We start from the raw sequence: 21,651 nt of genomic DNA on the forward strand, positions 1-21,651 counted from the left end.
ATGCACACATATACACTCTTTACCTTCTAAATCAGAGTGGCATATCTGTTGGAAAGGTACACAGATTGCCAGAATATAAAATTCCAGAACTATTTTTAATTTCACCAAACCTGAGGTTAAAAGTGAGATATGAGGGCAGATATTTGGTAGGAAAGGAGTTTTGTTAAGCTCAATACAAGGAAAGAGGAAAGGACTTAGAAAATGATAATGGACTTGCTCAGTTCAAGATTTAAATATATCCCCTCCTTTGATTACATAACAACTTAATTAGGTAGATGTTATTATTCATGGAAACACATAGTTTGAGTTTCCCACACACAGAAAGGTAGTCAGTAGGAAATTCCATGTACTTTCCACTACTAAATGCTATGTAACTGTCTGAACAAAAATATATGGGGAGAGTGGATCATTATATGACAACTGTTAGCAGAAGTTGGGGTTGGTTGGTGGCAATAACTTCAGGGCACAGAACTACAATTTATAAAATAACTAGACATCATATGATCTGTTGTAATCTGTGCATTCCCACAAGTTTGCTAGACTATTTCACTCTTTCTCTTCAAATGTGCAACATCCTTCCTACTCCACATTACTCTCAGTGGTTGACTCTATTTCCTGAGAAAGCAAAAGCAATTAAAGAGAATTTCTACAAGCAATCAACATCAAATCAACCAATCAACTCATCTGTATTTGAACTTAAATACTCTGCCTTTTTTCCCTAAAAGAATGGAATCTGTCATGCTACAGAGGAAGGCTAAGCCCTCTATTTGTGTACTGCATCATACATGCTTTCACATACTCAAGGTTGTTGCTCTGAAGGTAATTCACAGTTCCCACTCTCATCAAATTTCTATTTATATTAGATCAAAAACTTCAACAAGCAAGTACAATCAGAACATTTGTCTCATAACTAAAGCATAGGCTAATAAAACTCTTCTGTTCCTCATAATTTTGTTTTGGTTCATGTCTGCCCAAAGCAATTGAGAGGACTAAATTTGTTTCCTAAGATTTCTTCCACGTTTCTAGGTGATTCTACTAATAATCACTAATATTTACAGAGTGCTTATTCTATGCTAGACACTGTGTTAAACAATTCACATGCATTATTCTATTTAATTTTCACAACAATCCTAAAAGAGAGGTACTATCACAATTTCTATCTTACAGATAAAAATCTTGGGACTTAGAGATATTAAGTAATTTGTCAGATGTTATACAATAGGATTCAAACTTGACTTCAGAATTCACATTATTAAAGTAATAATACACCATGTATTTTGTAATCTCAATTCCTCATACACCAATGCAGATAAAAGTTTACTACATCTTTAGAATGTATATTTAATCTTAAATACATAAATATTGTTACAAAACTCACAATAACTTTTATCTTAATATGCAACACAATTCACATTATTACAGTTTTAAACAGGAAAAAATTTTAGCATACAAACACCTTGTAAAGAATTCTAATTTGGTCCAATAATTTTATAGGTAAGGTTTCTGGGCAAAAGATAAAGTTACAATTTTCTATCCAAATTTTTAATAAAAAATAATAATTTCAAATGGAGCATTGTCCTTTTATAGTATGACATTACACTGAGGAATCAGAAGTCATTGAATAGTAAATATCTACACTTAAGGAATGCATATTAAACAATCTTGGAATAAAATACAGAAGAAAAGCTGCTTCAAGTTTGTTTCAAGTCAATCAAGAAGAAATTTGGATAACCTTGTATTAAGATGAGAGTCATTTATATTGGCATTTTCTTTCAACAAAATAATAAAGCCAGTATGCCACCAGCTTGACCTTTACTTATATGTTTACAAGTATTTAGTATACTAATTTTCAAAGTTAGTTGAATATTAGAATCACAAAGAATTTTAAAAATACTGATGCCTACATACTATTCCTTAAAATTCAGATTTAATGGTGTAAGGTAGAGCCCAAGCATGTATTGGTTTAAAACTTTCTAGGTGATCCTAATATGCAACAATTTGAAAACACTAGCTTAGAGAACTATTCCATAATGAGAGGTTAGTCTTCAGCCAAAGAATCCCGATAACTTGATTTCAGAAGTTGTGTTAACTATTTGATAGTTGTCATCTCACTTATTAGGAAAATAAATACTTTAAGGGAAGAGATTTTGTTTTATTCATCATTGTCTCCTCATATCAATGATAATGAAAGGCACAGTTATTAAATAGATATCTTTTGAATGAATATATGATTGCAGTATACTTCTTTTGTATCTCTATTTTCTAGTAGATTCATGAACATAAGAATGCAGAAGATATTTATGGACAAAATGAATGACTGAAACAGTTGAGATAAATGTTCAAGTTAAACCAAAGTCTTATATATACATATATTAAAAACACATACATATATAAATAGATCAAAAGATAAAAAAAGAATATACAAAAGAGTGCAACATTTAGCAGTAGAGAATTCATTGAGTTTTCAAATACTCTTCACATTCTTACACTCAGAAACAAAAGCAACCCCAAACAACTAGTTCTTTATCTGATATTTATAAAGCATAAGCACAGATAAGTTATTTTCTTTTGTAAACAGAATTAGAGCTTAATCTTGATGAACATCTCCATCTTCAAAATTCAAGTAGATAAAATTTTATCACACACCATGATAGCTTTACAAGATATTGCATAAGAAACAAAAGATTGTTTTTGGTTAAAATATCTGGTATCACCTATTGTCATTTGCTCTCAGTTGAGATCTACTTGTTTCTTAGCTGTCTCACATTTATTAAAAAACTATTTTGGCATCTCCTTACATAATGTGTTTTATTTAGAAAAAACTTGTTAATAAATAGACTTCCTTTTTAGTAGCTAGATTCTTAGATATGGCTTCATTTACCAAAGTTCCATAAATATTACATAACTTTTCATCCAGTTAGTATCTTAGACTGCGGAACTTTGGTTTTCTTAAAGATAGCATTGGTTGCTTGATTGTAGATTTGTCACCAAAAAGTGTTGCTTCACTTTCTGTGTTTGGAAATCTCTTCTGATATATCAAGGGATATTCCTTCTGAAACTTAAAAACAAGGTGCGGAATTAGAGGGTATTGAATGTTATTAGTCTAGCTGAAGACAGTGTTCAACATTCTGTTAAGACTTCAGTGCCTTTCTCAAAGATGTGCTACAGAAATGAAGTACCTTTCAGTTTATCCTTGCTTCCCCCTCTGCTTTCTAACATGAAAGGTATACTGTAAGATTTCTTAGATCCCAGTTAGCATTAAGATTCTAGGATTCTCTTCTGATGTTAAATCTCCCCTTGAATTCCAGATTTTTCCTTCCCATTGGAAGGTCATAGGGATCTAGCATACAAGCATACCTGATATTACTGTACTCTGCTTTAGTGTGCTTTGCAGTTATTGTTTTTAACAAATTGATAGTTTGTGGCAACCCTGCCTTGAGCAAGTCTATCAGTGTCATTTTTTCCAACATTTGTTTATTTTGTGTCTCTGTGTCATTATTTTGGTAATTTTTATAACATGTCAAGATTTTTTCATTATTATTATACTTGCTACAGTGATCTGTAGTGTTTATGATTTGCTGAAAGCTCAGATGATGGTTGGCATTTTTTAGCACCAAGTATTTTTAAATTAAGGTATATACATTATTTATTTAGATATAATGTTATTTAGGTACTTAATAAACTATAATATAAACTTTTTTTTCCTTAAGTTTTTATCTCTTTATCCCCTTCATCTATTCCACTCATTCCCTCATCCCTCTCCCCTGTGGCAACCACCAGTTTACTGTGTTTATGAATCTGCTTGTTTTGTTTGTTTTTTAGATTCCACATGTAAGTGAAATCATGGTATTTGTCTTTCTCTGAGTTATTTCACTTAGCATAATAAGATCTAGGTCCATTCATGTCACAAATGGCAAGATTTCTTTCTTTTTTATAGCTCAGTAATATTCCACTGCATATATGTACCACCTCTTCTTTATCCATTCACCTATCAGTGGATATTTATGTTGCTTCCACACCTTGGGGTTATAGTAAATAGTGCTGCTGTAAACATAGGAGTGCATATATCCTTTTGAATTAGTGATTTTGGTTACTTCAGGTAAATTTCAAGAAGTGACATTAGTGGGTTGTATGGTATTTCTATTTTTAATTTTTAAAAAGACCTTCCTACTACTTTCCATAGTGGCTGCACCCATTTACATTTCCAGATATGTGTATGAGGGTTCCCTTTTCTCCACATCCTTGTGAACACTTAATATGAACACTTATTATTTACTTTTTCTTGTTTTGTTTTTTTGTACATTAGCCATTTTGACTGATGTGAGGTGATATCTCATTGTGGTTTTGATTCGCATTTCCCTGATGACTAGTGATGTAGAGCGTCTTTTCATGTGCCTATTGGCCATTGGTATGTCTTCTTTAGAAAATTGTCTATTCAGGTCCTCTGCTCATTTTGTAATTGGATTATTTGGTTTTTGGTGGTGAGTTGTATCAGTTTTTCATATATTTTGGATAATAGCCCTTATATATCATTTACAGATATCTTCTCCCATTCAGTAGGATGCCTTTTCATTTTGTTGGTGTCCTTTGCTGTGCAGAAGCTTTTTAATTTGATGGAGTACCACTCATTTACTTTTGCTTTGTTTCCCTTGGCTGGGCAAATATACCTTTTATAAGCACTGGGAAACCAAAAAATGTATTTTATTTGCTTTAGTGTAATTTTCATTTTATTGCAGTGGTTTGAAACTGATCCCACAATATCTCCAAGGTATGCCTATATTTCATATTTCTTTGAGTGTCTCAGACCTGGGACTGGACTTGCCAAAATCATGTTGCTACTGGATTTTGATGTAGAGGTAAAAAGTCTAAATGGTAAATGATGAGTCACTAAAAGTTATGTATTATAATCCACAATTGTTTTTTCTAGGTTAATCCAAGGTATAATAATGTAAAACATCAGAAATAGAGTACCAATTATTGTTTCAAATTTCAGGATAAAGAGCAAAATCAGGCAGCTAGTTATAAATAGGCTATATATCCAATATTTAAAATCCAAAATATTAAAGTGAGAAATTAGATTCTAAATGTTATTAAGTAACAATCAGGAGTAGCCTATGCCAAAGTATTTACATGATCAAAAACTTGCTCATTTTCTTACCTGTTTTAGTTTTTTCCGTTTTTCCTTTAGAGGCAAACTCTTGTTTTTAATAATATTCTCTAGAAGTTCTCCAATTGCAGCCTGAGAGGTAGAAACTTTTTGTTCATCAAACTCCCGAGCACTGATCTGCTTACAGTATGAATATGTTGGCAGAGAAACAATCAGTCCATCTCCAGGATTTTTAATCTATAGTGAACAAAATGATACAATCCAAGTCTATGTTCCTGTTTTTGTAAAGTGTTCTTTGATGGGATTTAGCACCTTTTATTTTTCCACCAAACATTCAACACTTTAAGAAAACTGTTTTAGCCAGTAGAGTAGTGGTTAAGTCCACAGAATCTAAATCCTAGTTCTACAACTTGCCACCTATGTAATCTTCAGCAAGTTATTTAACTTCTCTTGGTCTGTTTCCTCAGTTGCAAGATGGGGGTTACAGGAGATCATGTATACAAAGTGCTTAGCACACAGTAAGTGTTAATTAAAGGTAGCTATCACTATTACTACCACTAATCATGGATTTTATTCTTTTAACTACAAAACACAATCACAGTGATATTTTAATTCATCTTAAACTATTAATGTCATGACACAGTAATAGTTAAAATAGTCATTTACTGTTTTTTAGGTATAGGTGTCTGGGCAAAGCCTGTAATAACTGTTGGCAAGAGAAGAAATAAGAAGGGGATAGTTATGAGTAGTCAGGACAATATTAGAATGGCGTGTATGGGAAGAAACATGAATATATGTGCTGTGCAGCCTAAGATTGACTATAATAGACATCTGTGGTTTTTGGATGCTCAGTATTCCTTTTCTCCTTCTGTGACACTTCCTTCTCATTCTCTCCCCACTATCTTCACCTTTTTGAAGAACAGATTCTCCTCTAATGTATGTATAGCCAATCAGAGTATGGCCCTTTCTCCAACCACTCACCCTCAACCACCCAAAGGATGTGCATTGAGCCCAGACAAGGCCAATCAGAGTCTATAACAAGAACCTTCCAATTTGGAGGAGGAGAGATGTCTCTTTTTTCTTTTGGATTATAAAGGATTTGTGACTCAAAAGCGTTATTTCCCATCATATGAAAAAGCCACTTGTCAAATACAGGACCAAAATGGAAATAAAATAAGGAAGGATGGTACAGTCCAATTGCTATTTAAGTCTCCACGTTTTGTCTAAATTCCTGACTTTTAGAGGTTATTTATATAGGTGGATAAATTCCCGCTTTTTGATCAGGCTAGTTTGAAATGAATTTGCCACTTGCAAATGTCTAATGCAAAGAATTTTAAGACTTAGAAATACATACATGGCCCTTTTTTAAGTAATCAAGATGCTTCTCCACTGCAGTCTGCAAGTAAGAAGGTACTTGGAGAATTTCCTGATGATGATCCATTAAGAAAGAAACTAATCTTGAAGCAAGGAGCTCATCAAGATCCACTTCCTCCGCACAGCATAGAACACACCGAGAAAAAGTACGTATCATCTAGAAGCATATTAAAACATGTGAATTTAAAAACCTAAGGTTTTATTTAAATTAGAATATCCATAACCTCTGGGTAGCATTATGCCAAAAAACTGAGATAAAGTGATAAGCAGATTTCAGTTTAAAAATGAGGACAATAATTTATTATATTAGAAGGGTAAGAATATCTGTTATTCTTAAATAAGTACTTCCTTAATATAGTTTCAAAGGGTTATACAAGGCTTACCTTTTTCTTTAATTTTATCAGTAAAAACCATAGGTTCCATAAATACCATATAAGTGTTGTTTAAAGAATGTTACAGAACAATGACTTATATTAAATTAATCCCATAAAAACATAAACTGGGAGAATATATAACAAACATTAGTGGTTACAAGGTTGGCATCATTTATTTTTTGCAACTCTATAAAATATTTTTTAATGTTTATTCCATCTGTCTATAAAGGCAATTAATACATATTTTTTTTCAATCATAAGGTGTCTTCAAATTCTGGAATAAATTTAATGTTTTAAAAGTAATTTATTCCCATTCATATCCATCCAACCCACTAAGGATAAGATACCCACATACACATGCACATTTCATTCTAAAATCATTAGAATATTGCAATTCTGTTTTAAGTATTTTACGCATAACAGAGGATGAACATATTTATTGAATTGAAATACTTTTGGTTTTATTCCTACATGTCAGGTAGGTTTTCCTATTAGGCTCATGCCTAAGCTTTTCATTCTTCTTTCTCAGATTTTAAGAGCTAATTTACTCTCATAGCTTCAACTACCACTGTTTCAAAAAATTTGCCTTCTGCCCTGACCTTCCTTCACCAGGCTCATGTTTCCAATATTCTGTTGGATAAATTTTACTCAGATGTCCTATAACCTCAAACTTAAAAAGTATAAAACCGAAATTATCTCCTTTCCACTTATGTCTCTCAAAATATCTTCATGTGCAAACTTCCCTATGCTTTTTAATGGTGCCACAATTACTCAAGAATAATTCTAGATCTGTCATTATTAAAGAACTGTCCTTTAGGAGTGGCAGAATAGAACTTAGCTCCAGATCCCTTACTATAAGAACCTCTTATAAACTGAAGCTACAGTTTGGGGAAGTGGCAGCTCTTAAAGGAAAAAAAAGAGAAAGAGATGAGAAATACTATTTCAAGATTTCATTTCTAATCAATATCTAAATATAAATGCCTCCACCCTCATCTTCATATGAAACCTGAGACTGCTTCACAGTAGTTTCTTCCAATTTTTTGTTCCCAATGACATGCTATCCTAATTCACATAATTCATCAAATACAATTTTCCCTCTACTACAGTCTCTAAGCATTGACTTACTGTACAAGGATTCCCCATTAATTCTCTACTTTAGAGTTATAGTGCCCTTAAGCTTTCAACAGTGTCTACATCTCCTCTTTCTCACCGAACAGAATTGGTACAAGGCAATAATGTGGACTATCTGGGTCAATCACTGTGAAGTTACACAGGATGAGTAAAGAGGCAAGGGCTTCAAATAAGATAAAAATTATAATGTGAAAGTATAACAGATTGGGCACAAAGGATTAATGCAGCAACTTTTTGCTCCTAGGAAAGACTTTTAAGAGTCTTTCTAGTACAAGAGTCTAGGATTATAAGACTACAACATCACTCCAGTAGTAATTTTAGATGTCATGGTTTTCTTTATTTGGTTTATGAACCAGGGCTAATTTTTTCCTTAAGAAATCAACTTACCAGTGATCTTGTGCCCATTGCATCATGCAGCTGGGGCATATCAACATTTTGACTCATTTGAGAAATCATGCGCATCAAAAGTTGAAGCTTTCTACGATTTGGTGGGGGAAGTAACAAACAACATAACTGTAGTGCATCGATGGCAACCCTCTCTAAATGAGGTTGCAGCAAACCTGGAAGGCAAAGTTACCCCCCACAAAAATCATTAATGACATAGTTGCTTTCATACTGTCAGCATATACAGTTATATAAAGAAAGCAAAATATTTTAGTATTTCTTTTAACTATTCCTAGAAATTTCTACACTCCTCAAAAGCACTGTAAGATTCTCATTATGTTCTCCATAACCTATCTGAATATTAAAATACTTCACTTATTACAAATTAAATGACTCAGAATAAATGAAATTGAAGGAAAAGAAAGTAAGCAAATGCTTTAGATAAATAGAATAAATCTTGATTTTGCCATGACAAGTCTTTTATGATAAGAAACTTTCCTTTTGGAGGAAAAAATAAAGCAATTTCAGAGAGGAAAAGACAGGTAAGCAAAACAATGTTAGTAAACAATAAAAGTTAGTATTACATGCATTGAAAGCATCAACCTTACTTTGTGTGCCAGTCAACATAGAAGCTGGAGGTAAAGAATTTCCTGAAAGTTCTATTGTACTTTTGCAGAATCTTTTATTGACTGTGGTACTAGACTCTCCAAATTCACCTTCCATAGCTGTTTGTACATTTGTGCTGACTTGTCCAAGATTTGGTTTCATGATAATTTCAGCCACTGGCATATTGATATAACTATTCCTTTTTGTACTATTTCTTAAAAGTAAACTCTGAGATCTACAAAGCTGTTTTGACTTGCATTTCCCATTACATAACTCCTCTTGGTCTTGAACAGTCAAAGTAGAGGTTCTCTTAAAAGCAATACAGAGTGGCTTTTGATTATTTTCTTCCAAATGAAGATTCATTAGGGATTCTTGTTTGGTCTTAGACACTAAAAATTGTGTATTATTTTGTCCTTCTATGTTCAGAACAGATTGATGCAAGACACTGGAGACCTCTTTACTTGAACTCCCTGGTAAATCTACAATTCCTTCTAAAGAATAACACCTTGGTTTGATGTTAGAGGATAGAACATGCACACTACTTAAGCCTATTAAATCATGACAGCTTCCTCCTATTATTATGTCATTAGCACTAGCTCTTCTGTTTTTTAAATTAACCAGCTGCATTTTTTTAGCATATTTTTCTTGAAATCCTCGATCATTTATCTGTAGTTTCTCAGTAGTATCTGATTCTTCTTTGTTTCTGTCTTTATGAAGCAGACTGAGAAGAAGACACTCAGTTGATTTGAAGGAATTCAAATTGCTTAAGCGAAGCATTTTTGAAGACTGTGGATCATCTTGGATTTTATGTATCCCACTGGGTCTATCTGAAACTGTGACGTAGCCACAAAAAACTACCAGGAAATGAAACAAAAATTAAGATGCAACTGTATGACAGTGGACACAAATGAAATAAAAACAATAGTAAAGTTAAAAAAATTAAGCATCACTATAGTATACATTGTTAGTACAGTACAAAAAGCAGTTGCTTATTTCAGAAGCCACTTAAATAGGACACATGCAACATTCAGTTACTAAGTGCAAGACTGACTAGAGGTTTTCCAAGTGATACAAAAAATCTTTAAATTTATTTTAACAATCTAATTAAATGGATTGAGTCAAATACAGTAAAAAAGATCTGCTTTTAGTCTACAAGTATGAGAAAGTTCTGAATTTTAAGGCAACTGTAGTATAAGAAAACATGTATTTGGTGTGTTTCTGGTACCTGGCATACAACTCCTTAAAATCCTTGAGATTTCTGGAGTGATAAGAGTATTTGTTATTCACAGTAAGCCTATTTGAGTACATCTGGATTTATGCTAATGAGGGGACTTAGCTCTATCTTTGCTTAGAAGGTTGGAACTTTTCAGCCCTGAAGGGGAGCAGGGATTGGATATTAAACCCAATTATGAATGCCCAGTGATTTAATTAATCATACCTATAAATGAAACATCAATTAAAACTCTGAAAGAACAAGGTGAAGGGAGCTTACCAGGTTGGTGAACACACAGACCTGCTTGAGAAGGGTGCATTCCTGGAGAAAGAATGGCAGCTCTGCACAACTCTTACCCTCATACTGTGTCATATGTATCTCTTCCATTTAGCTGTTCCTGACTTTTACCCTTTATAATAAACTGGCATTCACTAAGTAAAGCACTTTTCAGAGTTCTATGAATTGCTGTAATGAATTAATAAACCTAAGCAGGGTCATGGGAATCCCAAGATTGATTTTTAGCCAGGCAGAAAGAAGTACTAGTAAGCCTGAGGACCTCATTTGTAGCTTGTGTCAGAAGTGATGGCAGTCTTGTGCAACTGAGCCCTTAATCTGTATAGGCTGCACTAATTCTGGGTAGTTAGTATCAGAATTGAAGGACTGCGTCCTAAACTTGTGGGGTCTAGGCTAACTCTGGATAGTTTAGTGTCAGATATGAATTGAATTGTAGGTCACCCACCTGGTGTGGAGAATTGGTGTTAGAATGGTGTATTGGAATTATTGGAACACAACACAACAGCAAACAGAATACTTCCAAAATTTAAATAATTTATAGCCTGCCATCTTCACATTTACTTATGCCTTTAGGTCTTTCAAATTACGGGAAACTCAAAAATTTTAATACAATAAATTTAAATAATAAGTAACATACATACCCAAAATGTTCACAAATAATTCATAATATTCAAAGGTAAGTAGGGGTTCAGGAAGATCTAGAAAATAATCTGCAATTGTTCTGAATACATCTCGTTCAAATCCAGCATAAGCTGGATTATTCATATCATTACTTCTTGGCCCTAAGAAGTAGAAAGAAAAAAAAGAAAAACAAAAGGCAAAATATACTTTATTTTAAATATATTTATAAAAAAGGTAAAACCTGGATTTAATGAAGGAGCTTTGTTTAACAGTATATTCTGTTACAGTTCAAAAATTTAAAGGGTTATGCACATCTCATTCCTTCTCATCTTTTCACTAGAAATCATAGCAAGCAACTACTAGCATTTTGTTTTATTTTAATGTTTACATACCTGAAAAACTGTATTTAAGCAAAATTGGAGCTATTATTTTAAAAACATTAGGAAAGTTTATTTTAATGGGATTTTATTATAATTCATTTTATAAAACAAATAATATTTGGACAATACAAATAATTCTTCCCAGTTGTGTTGTAAATTTATATTTTCATGAATAAATTTCACCTGACATGAAGCATACCTTTAATCAGTCTCAATATCTTTACATTGCTGTTTCATTAGCATAACATTATTGAAATAATAATGCCTAGTCTCATTAGTGTTTTCCTCAGAAATAAGATCTGATCTTACGTTATAGAAAAGAAAATTGAAACTCAGAGTAACTTGCTCAAAATCAGAGCCACTGGTGGCAAAGCTAGAATTAGAAGTTAAGAGCAGTAAAAAGTGAGAGCAAGATCCAGGACCTTCAGGTCCAACACTTCAAGTGCAGTCTATGGACTACATAATCAGAATCATCTCTCTTATTTTGCTTGTCTCCAGACTTTTATACGGCCACACAAGTGAGCACATACTCTAAAAGGATTAAAGAGAACAAATCACACACACACATTTAGTAGTGTAAAGGCTAACAATGGGTTTTCTGTAGAGCAAAATAAACAGACACTTTTCTGAGGAGGATATAAGAATATTCTTATTATAAGAACAAGAGATTTGATAATCATTATAAAGTTTTCTAAGAAAATACTTTATTGGTATTAAAAATACTGTATTTATAGTTAGAGAATCTAGGTTTGAAAATATAGCTCCTTATGTGTTAGCAAGAGCCATTTTAAGACAGTGTTTTCTAGAAAAAAATTGGGGATAGAATGCTGATCAGATTCCTATAGGATTACTGTGGGGGATTAAATAGAAAGTTAAGTGAAAGTGTTAATTTAATACTGTCTTGGGCTAGATATAGTGTTGTTAAAACTGGAATCATGTAAGTTATATCTTTGTTATCATTTATATATAATATGTACTGGAAGAAAAAAATCCCCAAAGATGGGACATCAGAGAACTCCCTGGCAGTATGCTTTATCTTGAGTCGCTTAACCACGAGCTTAGTATAAGAGAGAAGGGCAGTTAGGTAGGGGAAGGTGGAAAGAGAAACTCAAAAATCCTAAGCTTATGCTCAAGATTTTTACCTCAATTTGATAAATCTTCCTGTGACTTACATTACTTACTTTATTGCTATTTATTATTATTTTGTCATATTGACACCCAGTGGACAACAAAGGAATATATGCTTATCCTGAACATTAATAAAATACTAATTTTATAAGAACTAAAATGCTTTTGTAGCAAAATTATTCAAATTGTAATTTTTGATGAGTTAGAAGCACACCTATGCATTTTAAGAATTGATTTTGAAAGCAATTAGGGTTTTGTACTTGAACCAGGGTCTTAAATTTTAAAATCAGTTTTCACTGATCACTATGGAAAAAGCTTAATTAATATAATGCTGAAAAACAGGCTTTCTGATTAGTGACAGATCATTCTTTCCACAAACATAGAAGTAGCAGCAATATAGCTTATGAAGCATGTAATGAAGCACCTGAACACTGAAGCCATGTACAATGGTAAAGGGACTTCAGTGGGTTTTATGAGACTTCATTTCTGATTGAAGATTTCTATTTATAAGCTGCTTCACTTATAAGTTGCTATTTGAACTCTCTGTGCTTCACTGAGGCAACTGATAAAGACTATACCTCACCTATGACTTTTTAAGAACTGAACCATAAATGACGGGCTTGAGTTATAAAATTACCACATACATAGGAAAAGTTAGGGGCTCTATAAGACACTACACATGCAAGGAAATGTAATCAGTTCTACTAGATTATCATTTAAACATCAAGAAAAATGACATACCTTAATTTTATCAGCATTTTCATAAATTATTTTAAAATTTCCTTTGTTTTTGTTAAATACTACCAATATAAGATATATATAAAACATATATAGTTTGTTTAACTTACAATTTGCTAGGCACCTCATGGCAGATAGTACCCAATGAGGAAGGTCATCTACACACAAAAAAATTTACATTCCTTAGTAAGACACACAATTTTTATGACAGTAAGTATATTTAAAACTTCATACTTAGGATCAAGGAAATATTTTAAAATAAATTAAAAAAGTTACAGAGCTCTTGATTATGACTCTTTCCATGATACATAAAACAGTTACCCCCATATCAAGGATTATTTTGGGAAGGGAGGTTTGGAAATAAATGAACATTCATATGTATCCACTATCATCATCTTTTCTTTAACTTCATTTTTGTTCTGACTATAACTGTTGGAGTGCAACCAACTATTGAAATGAGCTATATTTGAATATTCAGGTGTATTCACAGTGAGGCCTGCTTAAAATCTTTCAATTACCACAAGTGAAATATGCTGCGTAAGATCTAACAGGTTTTTGACAGAAACACGAAAACCACTCACACACTTTACTTGAAAAGTTTATGGATATAAATAATAGGAGTGTGGGATGACAGCATATACTAGTAAGTATGTTATTTTAGGTAATGAAAGATGGGACTGGTCCAAAGCCATATGCATACACAACACAACTCTTAAGTTTTTGCATTTACTTTTTGTTCCTACAATTAGAATCTCAAAGTTTTTGCCCATAGAAACTGTAATGCATGCCAGTTAATTTTATAGACAGCAAATGACTATATAAAAAAAAAAATGAGCCAACATTTTCAGTAGATTTGATACATTTCTTGTAATCTAAGTTTCCTAATGCATCTGGCTTGAATTATTTTCTTGATTTTCCAATCTTATATCTGAAATCAGTACATTATATAAAGAGATACAAAAAATACAAAGCCAGTGGTCATTTTTACAATACTGGTCTTGTGAGTTTGGGTTTATTTTGTGTTTTATTTCAGTTTTGTGTACATATCTTGACCTCTGTAAATTTATATGTAACTGCTCATGTAAGTTCCAAGAAGGAACGGACCATTTTGCTCTTCTCACTAAATCTTAGGCATAATTGCCTAAGCCCTCAATAAAATGTGGTTAATCAACAGTTTTATTATTTGCATATCTTTTGGATATTTAACCCTACCACTTTTTAAGGAATCTTGCATGAATCCACCGTAGAAGCTAGAATAATAGTATGAATAATACTCATTTCAAAATTATTCCACTGAGATTACTAAAGCAACTATGTAAGACAACAGTCTGTCAGCTCTCAACTAACGTACTCTACTTTCCACATTTTGGTCTCTTGTGTATCCTGCTATAACTGCAACCTTTATTAAGCAAGTTTAACAAGATTCCAACATTTTTTTATTGATACCAACCTGATTTGTCTTGTAATATAACTATTCCATGTTTACTTGTACTTGTCATGTTGTACATTATATTCTGAGGAATTACTTGTTTTGGATTTATGACTTCTTCTAGGGATGACACACCTAAAATGGTTTGCAGGCTAAATAGAAGAAATAATACAAAATTTTTTTTCATAAAATAAGTGGAATAGAATACAAATATGAGAGTATGACTGGCAAACAAAGCCATCAGAATATTTGTCTTTTTCTCTTAAACCAAATTCTAAGGCTTCTATTTACTATCCACTTTCTAACATATTTGTCTTAATAACCTTCAAAAGATTCCAGTATGGACCCTAAATCATAGGTGTATCTTTGACTCAAAGAAAAAGCAAATCATACTTAAAACATTCTACTTGTACTATACTAGAACTACAGCAAGAGCATTTATTAAGATATACATATACAGTCTAAATTCTAAGCTTTGAGCACTAATCGGCTCTTTTTCTTTTGCTTATAAAATGTCAAAATAACATTCTAAACAACTCTGGAACTTAGTTTTAGCTTACTAGATTAGAATAATATATCTCCAAACTTCTTCAACATCTTCCTTGCTTATTTCTCTATTACTAACAGAGTTTTCTTGATCTTCATTGATTATTTCACAGTTCATTTTCTCTGTATTTTCCTGAAAAAAAAAATTACTTTGGTTTAATATGTTATCCTCAAATTAAGGAAATATGGAACTGACACTACTCCTAACATTTAATAATTCTATTAGTTTCAGTTCATCTTAGAGTTATAAGGTAAGTGCCACCTGGAGAAACAATGTAACATTTGGTAATAGAGCTTTTAGTTTTGTAGTTGTCCGTACCACCCTCAAGTCAATTTGAAAGAAAAAATGCTTAAATTATACAAATACTATTTCAAGTATGTCTCATTATCATTTTTTAATCTGTTTTTATGGGTAAAGAAATTTATACAGTTTTAGGATACAACGGAGGTTAAGAAATTACAGTACTAACTTTAAATATTAAAGAATCACTTACTTTTAATAATTCTATTATTAAGCACATGGTAATTGTATTTAAACCAGTGATCAGTAAAAAGGATGTTTTACCTGAGACAAATGTAATCCAAGCTTCTTAGGAGTTCTACGAGATAAATTTCGTAATTTAAAAACACTATCTTTATCTTTGGAAAAGTTCTCCATGCTGTGTTTCCTCAATTCTGGATGCCTTCGTGGAAAAGTTTTAAGTGGAGAATTTGCAGGAAATCTGGTTTAACAATAATATGCAATTAAATAATGTGAGCTCATAAACAAACTTTTAGTGACTATTTACCTTAAAAATTATGCAAAGAACCATATTTATTCACAATACTAAGGAATGAAGATTCTACAAAGATTGATTTTCCCATTATAACCTTTAAAAATATTTAAATAGTTTCCTGCTTCTTTAGCATACTGTGCATATTTTAACTTTATTTCTGGATAATTCAGGGTTATTATTAGGATCAATTCTGTCGGGGGGGTATGCTTACATACAAAATGGGTCTAGAATGTCACATTTTCTAAATTTCTCTGACTAGTTTTCTATTTGTAGATATATTCTTCCTTTTGTTAAACTGCACTTGTTCTAATTTCCAGAATGTGGTTTCTGTTGCTCCTTTTGATTATAATGCTTTTTTCTCCCTTTATTTTAATATAAAACATTTCCAAGATATAAAAAATAGATAACAAAAATTTCATGTATATAACCATCAGCAATGCAATTACTAGCATTTTACTAAGACTTCATAACTTCATTTCCAATGAAAGAAATTATTTGCTTCTTTCTCTCTTCCTAAGGGAAATATTTTATGTGTACTGTATTTTCTTTTTGTTCACATTTTTATACTTTTAATAAATATACAAACAATATATGGTTTGATGTCTCATACTTTTATCATACCTTAAATTTATGCATAGTGTCTAGTGACCTCAGACATTTTCTTATTCCACTGTTCTAAAAATACTGTCTTATATTCTCTCATGACTTTTATTTTCATATTTAAGTATTTAATCCATGTATAAAATATATCAAGATTCCATATATGTATATTTTGTTTTCTCAGTACTTGTTTTAATCCGAGCCCAGAATATCAGGTAGGACAAGTCTCTTCTGTACTTCAAAATTGTCCTTGGACCTTTACTTTACTAAGTGAACTTCAGAATCTGATTGTCAAATCCTATGAAAAATTTTATAGGGTTCTGAATGAAAATGTACTGAATTTATATGTCAGTTTGGAGAGAAGTAACTTATTTTTGATACTAAACCTTCTGATTCATCAATAGGTTATCACTTATGCCTTCAATACAATTTTATAATTTTTTCAGTAAGGTTTTATACATATCGGTAAACTTTATTTTTAAGTACTTTATATTTTTGTTATTAGTGTAAAAGAGTAGAGGCAGAGATTAGTTGAAGAGTTATGGAGAATTCTAGGTAACAGAATAATGGCCTAACGAAAAGAACAGTCTTAGTGGGGAAAGAAGTAGACAGACCAGAGAACTACTGAGGCAGCACAACAGATACGGTTCAATAATTAAATCATATTTAATGGGGAGAAGAAAGGGAAAGAAGGAAACTCAGGGAAGACAATGGTATTCTCTCAGATATGTATATAAGACAAAATTTAGGTCATAAGAGTCATTTCCTATATACTATACTTTGACAGAGAAGGCCACAAATCAGCTGACATGAGAAGAAATGTATTTGCTAGTCTGACAAATGTGTGCAGTGTTTCAAAGTGGAAGAACATATTTTAAACAGAGGTAACAAGATTTATTGAAGCATGGTCTGTTTCATCATCTGGAAAAAGAAGCAAATACCTACCCTACTTAGCTACTGTAGGTATTGAATAAGAAAACATGTAAATGATAAAGCAGGGCCTTTGGTATATGATAAATGCTTAATAAGTATGCTCTTTAACCCATGGTATTTCTGTTACTTATTATATAAAGTTTGGTACTACTTATCACATGTATTCTTAGATTATATAAGATTGTTACTTGAAGGTAAGAATCTGTGAGAATCTGTCTTGTAATTCTTGAATACATGAAATTAAAGGTTAATAATGATCTGTCCATGAAATGTCATAGAGCTTTTGAAATATACATAAGTGATAATATCTCATTCATCCTACCAAATTTACTATATATGTAACATTTCAAAAGTTTGAATTGTGCAGCAAATAACTTTAATGTCTAAACAGTTTTAATTGGACAAAGAGCAGCTACAGTTTTCTAAAGAAAACATTATTTTTCTTGAAGATGCTGCTATTTTAGTAAAAGTATAATAGAAGTGGAGTTAAACTTTATTGTTAAGCAATTCAGTTTTGTGGTTATCTGTTAAGTACCTGAAGAGCTGACTGTTGTCATCAAGATTTTCTGATCCCCACCTGCCTTTGATATCTTCAATTACATGATTCTTAAGAAATTTTCTTAACAGTTGGATAGTCTGTTGTCTTGTAACTTCAGGACCAAAATTGCTATTATTTCTTAATAGGTCATAAAGCCAATCTACTGCTTCTCCTGCTGTAAAACAATTGCCGTATTTTTTGAAGTGTTGCCTGTGTTTTCTTAGAGGCATTCCTGCTCGAAAAGATGTAGTAACTTCATTCCACTGCAAAAAAGACAATTAAAAAAAAAAATTAAACAAAAATGAAATCTCTTACTGATTTGAAACAAATTAAATTCTTTAATTCAGATTTGATTACATCATAACAACTCATGAAGAAATAATTCATCTTATGCTACAGTAAATTTCATATCATCTCATACTGATTTTTTAGATATAATATTTCTATGAATAGTTTTTGACTAACAGCACTTTATTGGCCGGTTGGCTTATTTAGGAAACCTAGGAATAATGAACTACAACAAATCTGCCTTAGTCCTCAATAGAGAAAACATTTATTTCTGTTTTTTTTTTTTTAACTTCAACTAATATTAATAACAATATGCTGGTAGCATTTGTGTCAGACAGTGCTTTACATTCATTACTTTAATTCTTACAATTCTATGAGTAGGTGCTATTATTTATCTCATTATATGGAATATGAAGAAATTGGAATATAAAGCAGAGAGATTTAATTTTAATATCAACCAAGGCCACACAGCTAAGTGATGAACCCAGGCATTCAAACCTAGGTTTAATTGTCTCTGGAACTTGTACTCCCAACTACTATGCTGGTTAAGCAAACTCGTGGCAGGCAGTAGTTTTGCTGGTTTAAAATTTACTGGTTCAAAGTTTAATATTAAAATAGTTTACTTATTATAATACCTCTTAGGTGAAGATTCCAGTAGTGAACATAGAACAGATGGAGTAAATTAAATAAGGTGTAAGTCCACTGTATATTTAATGACACTGTGATATATTTGTATTTTAAAGATACTCATATTTTCCAAATTGTTCACAAATCACCCAAACTTTATAGTTTGTGGCAGCTCTAACAGTGGAGCATGAAGGTGGTAGTGGTGTTATATAATAAACACATCACTTTTAAATTAAAAATCCTACATTAGATGCCAAGAAATCTGATTTGTAACCCCAGCTATGCTATTACTAGTTATATGCTATTTCTCACTTACCTAACCCATGTGGCCCCCCCATCACAATGCAAAATTTAAAGGCAGAAAACAGAATAACTATTCTTTTCGTCTCATACCTCCCCATTTTACACATTCATTTATTCAAAAATCTTACGTTGAGCTGCAATTTAGCCACAGGTAAGTTATTTATTATTCTCTAGACCACAACACACTTTCACATACAGTATTCTCTTGGGAAATTCCTTAAAGTGGACACATATTATTAGCTCTACTTAACAATGTGGAAACTGAGGCTCACAGAAGTTAAACGACTCTCCTATTGTCCTGTAACCAGTGGTACTAGTATTCTCTTGAAGATTCAAATACACAAGACACTGTGTAATGAGTAAAAATCCAGGGACTACTAACAGTGGTTCCTGATGTTTTTTTTTTTTTAGGTATTCTGGATTTAGTTTTGAATAGGCACCTGTTACCTAGAACTAACTAATCAGTCGGTACATCCTGCATGAAATTCTGCAGGCCCAGCAAAAAGCAGCTGTCACTTTCGCGCTGCCCGCAATCTGACTCCACAAAGCATTTGGGAAGCATTCTAAATTCTTCTAGAATCTTGATGGGAGCAGAAAATCAGGCGCGGGGAGCGGCTAAAATAGGAATATTCTCTGACATTCCAGGGGACGCCGACACTAAAGCACAGAAGTCGCCTAGAGAAGGCGAGTAGTATGTGCCTTCTCCAGGGCGCGTCCTTGGGGACTTACCGCTGATAGGGCCCGGAGCAAAGGCTCAGACCCTCAAAAGAGGGAGAGGGGAGTCCGGCAAACGTTCCGCAATTCCCGCTATTTCCCCTTGCTCTCCTTTTCGGCAAAGGGACTATCCCTCTGTCCAAGGTAAAGCCAAAAACGTTCTCAAAAAGTGGTGGCAGCCATCACCCCGGCTGACGGGCCAGCCCGGTCGTTTCCGCGCGGTCTTACCAGCTTGGTGGCTCGATAAGGCCCGGGAGGTACACTTCGACTCTCCATACCGCCTACCGGGCCGGAGATCTGTCAGCGTCCCGCTCCGTGCATGGCGACACACGGCGACACTGGGCCCCGGCCAGGGCCGCGGGGTGACTGCACAACCGTCGGCCCCGCCGCCGATTTGAATTAGGCAGAGGGCTGCGCTGATTGGCCGCGCCGCCGGGTCACGTGATAGTTCACGGCGGGGTGGGGGGCCCAGTCGCGGCCGGCGAGCGCGGCGGAGCCTCCCGGGGCTGTGGCGCTGGGCGTGCACCGCTGGCCCCGCTGGGCTGCGCTGGGGCCCGCCTGTGGGAGAGCCTCACCGGGCTTTCCTGGAGTTGCTTCTCCCTCTTGCGGTCGTTGGCGAGGCGAAGTCATGTTTCCACTCAGAACCGGTGAGGCGGTTTAGTCTAGAACAGGATCGTTTGAAGTGCAGCTTTTGGCTTAGGGAATTTGCAATTTGAAATGAAAAACAAAAACTCAAATCCCATACCTTTTCTGCCTGGCTCTGCAGGATTTCCAACAGTGGTTAGCATGTAAAACAAAGCATCCCTGGGCCACAGCTTTCACCTGACCAACCCCTTGGTTTGCTTCTTTTAAGCTTTCTGGATAAATGTTGCAGTGCTGTCACCCTCCTACATTTTAGCAGTGACCATGATTCCGTTCTCTCCATTGCAAAAATGGTAGTAGAATGGAGCATAACTACATTTCCAGAAGTACATACAAAAGGGGTTTGGGAAAAGGTTATGTAAAACCTGACAAATTTCCCTCAAGAAAATCTACTACCATTATCTTTATAAGAATCCTGGTTATATTTAAATCGTGAATATACACTTAAAAATTAGATGGGATTTTAGGACACCTACAACAAATGTCATTTTTTAAATGACAAAAACTAAATTCTGAGCGTTGAAGGGATTTGCCCAAAGTCTTGTACCTCACTGGCAGAGGTCAAACTTCATACTTTTAATAAATGCTCCATCCTGTTCGATACTGGGGATCCTTCAGTACAACAGGCTGAGAGGTTACTTGAGTGGTTTGAAGCTATGAGAGAATTAATACAGAAATTAAGCAGAAATTTCAAAGGGTAGAACTAGGCAAAAAAGGAGAGGTAAGGGAAAATTCTAGGGAGTAGTATGATGGTCTCCAGAGCATACCTTAGCTACTGAACTTAAGATAACTTAGATGGAGACACATCTATTTACTGAACAGGATCAATGGACAGGAATTTTCAAAAAGCACTTGGTAAACAGAAACAATCAATTTGATTTTGCATTAATGTTAAGGAAAAGTAG

General features: G+C 33.4%; 1 protein-coding gene across 3 annotated transcripts; it reads right to left on the bottom strand.

Annotated features, from left to right (window-relative positions):
* Window positions 1-918: 918 nt before the first annotated feature.
* Window positions 919-20,471, bottom strand: DEPDC1 (DEP domain containing 1). 3 transcript variants are annotated; one of them, XM_036910798.2, is made up of 12 exons: window positions 20,333-20,471; window positions 18,170-18,435; window positions 15,891-16,047; window positions 15,340-15,458; window positions 14,801-14,931; window positions 13,461-13,508; window positions 11,125-11,265; window positions 8,979-9,830; window positions 8,374-8,546; window positions 6,462-6,638; window positions 5,159-5,284; window positions 919-3,058 (listed from the first exon to the last, which is right to left on the bottom strand). In XM_036910798.2, the coding sequence occupies exons 1-12, from the start codon at window positions 20,378-20,380 to the stop codon at window positions 2,918-2,920; spliced, it is 2,379 nt and encodes a 792-aa protein (XP_036766693.2). In that variant the 5' UTR covers window positions 20,381-20,471; the 3' UTR covers window positions 919-2,917. The 3 variants fall into 3 exon arrangements, with proteins under 3 accessions (XP_036766693.2, XP_036766692.2, XP_036766694.2); XM_036910797.2 differs by having other exon boundaries at window positions 5,159-5,344; XM_036910799.2 differs by lacking the exon at window positions 8,979-9,830 and having other exon boundaries at window positions 5,159-5,344.
* Window positions 20,472-21,651: the final 1,180 nt, after the last annotated feature.

This window comes from Manis pentadactyla, chromosome 4, assembly GCF_030020395.1.
Source record: "Manis pentadactyla isolate mManPen7 chromosome 4, mManPen7.hap1, whole genome shotgun sequence".
Lineage (NCBI taxonomy): Eukaryota > Metazoa > Chordata > Mammalia > Pholidota > Manidae > Manis > Manis pentadactyla.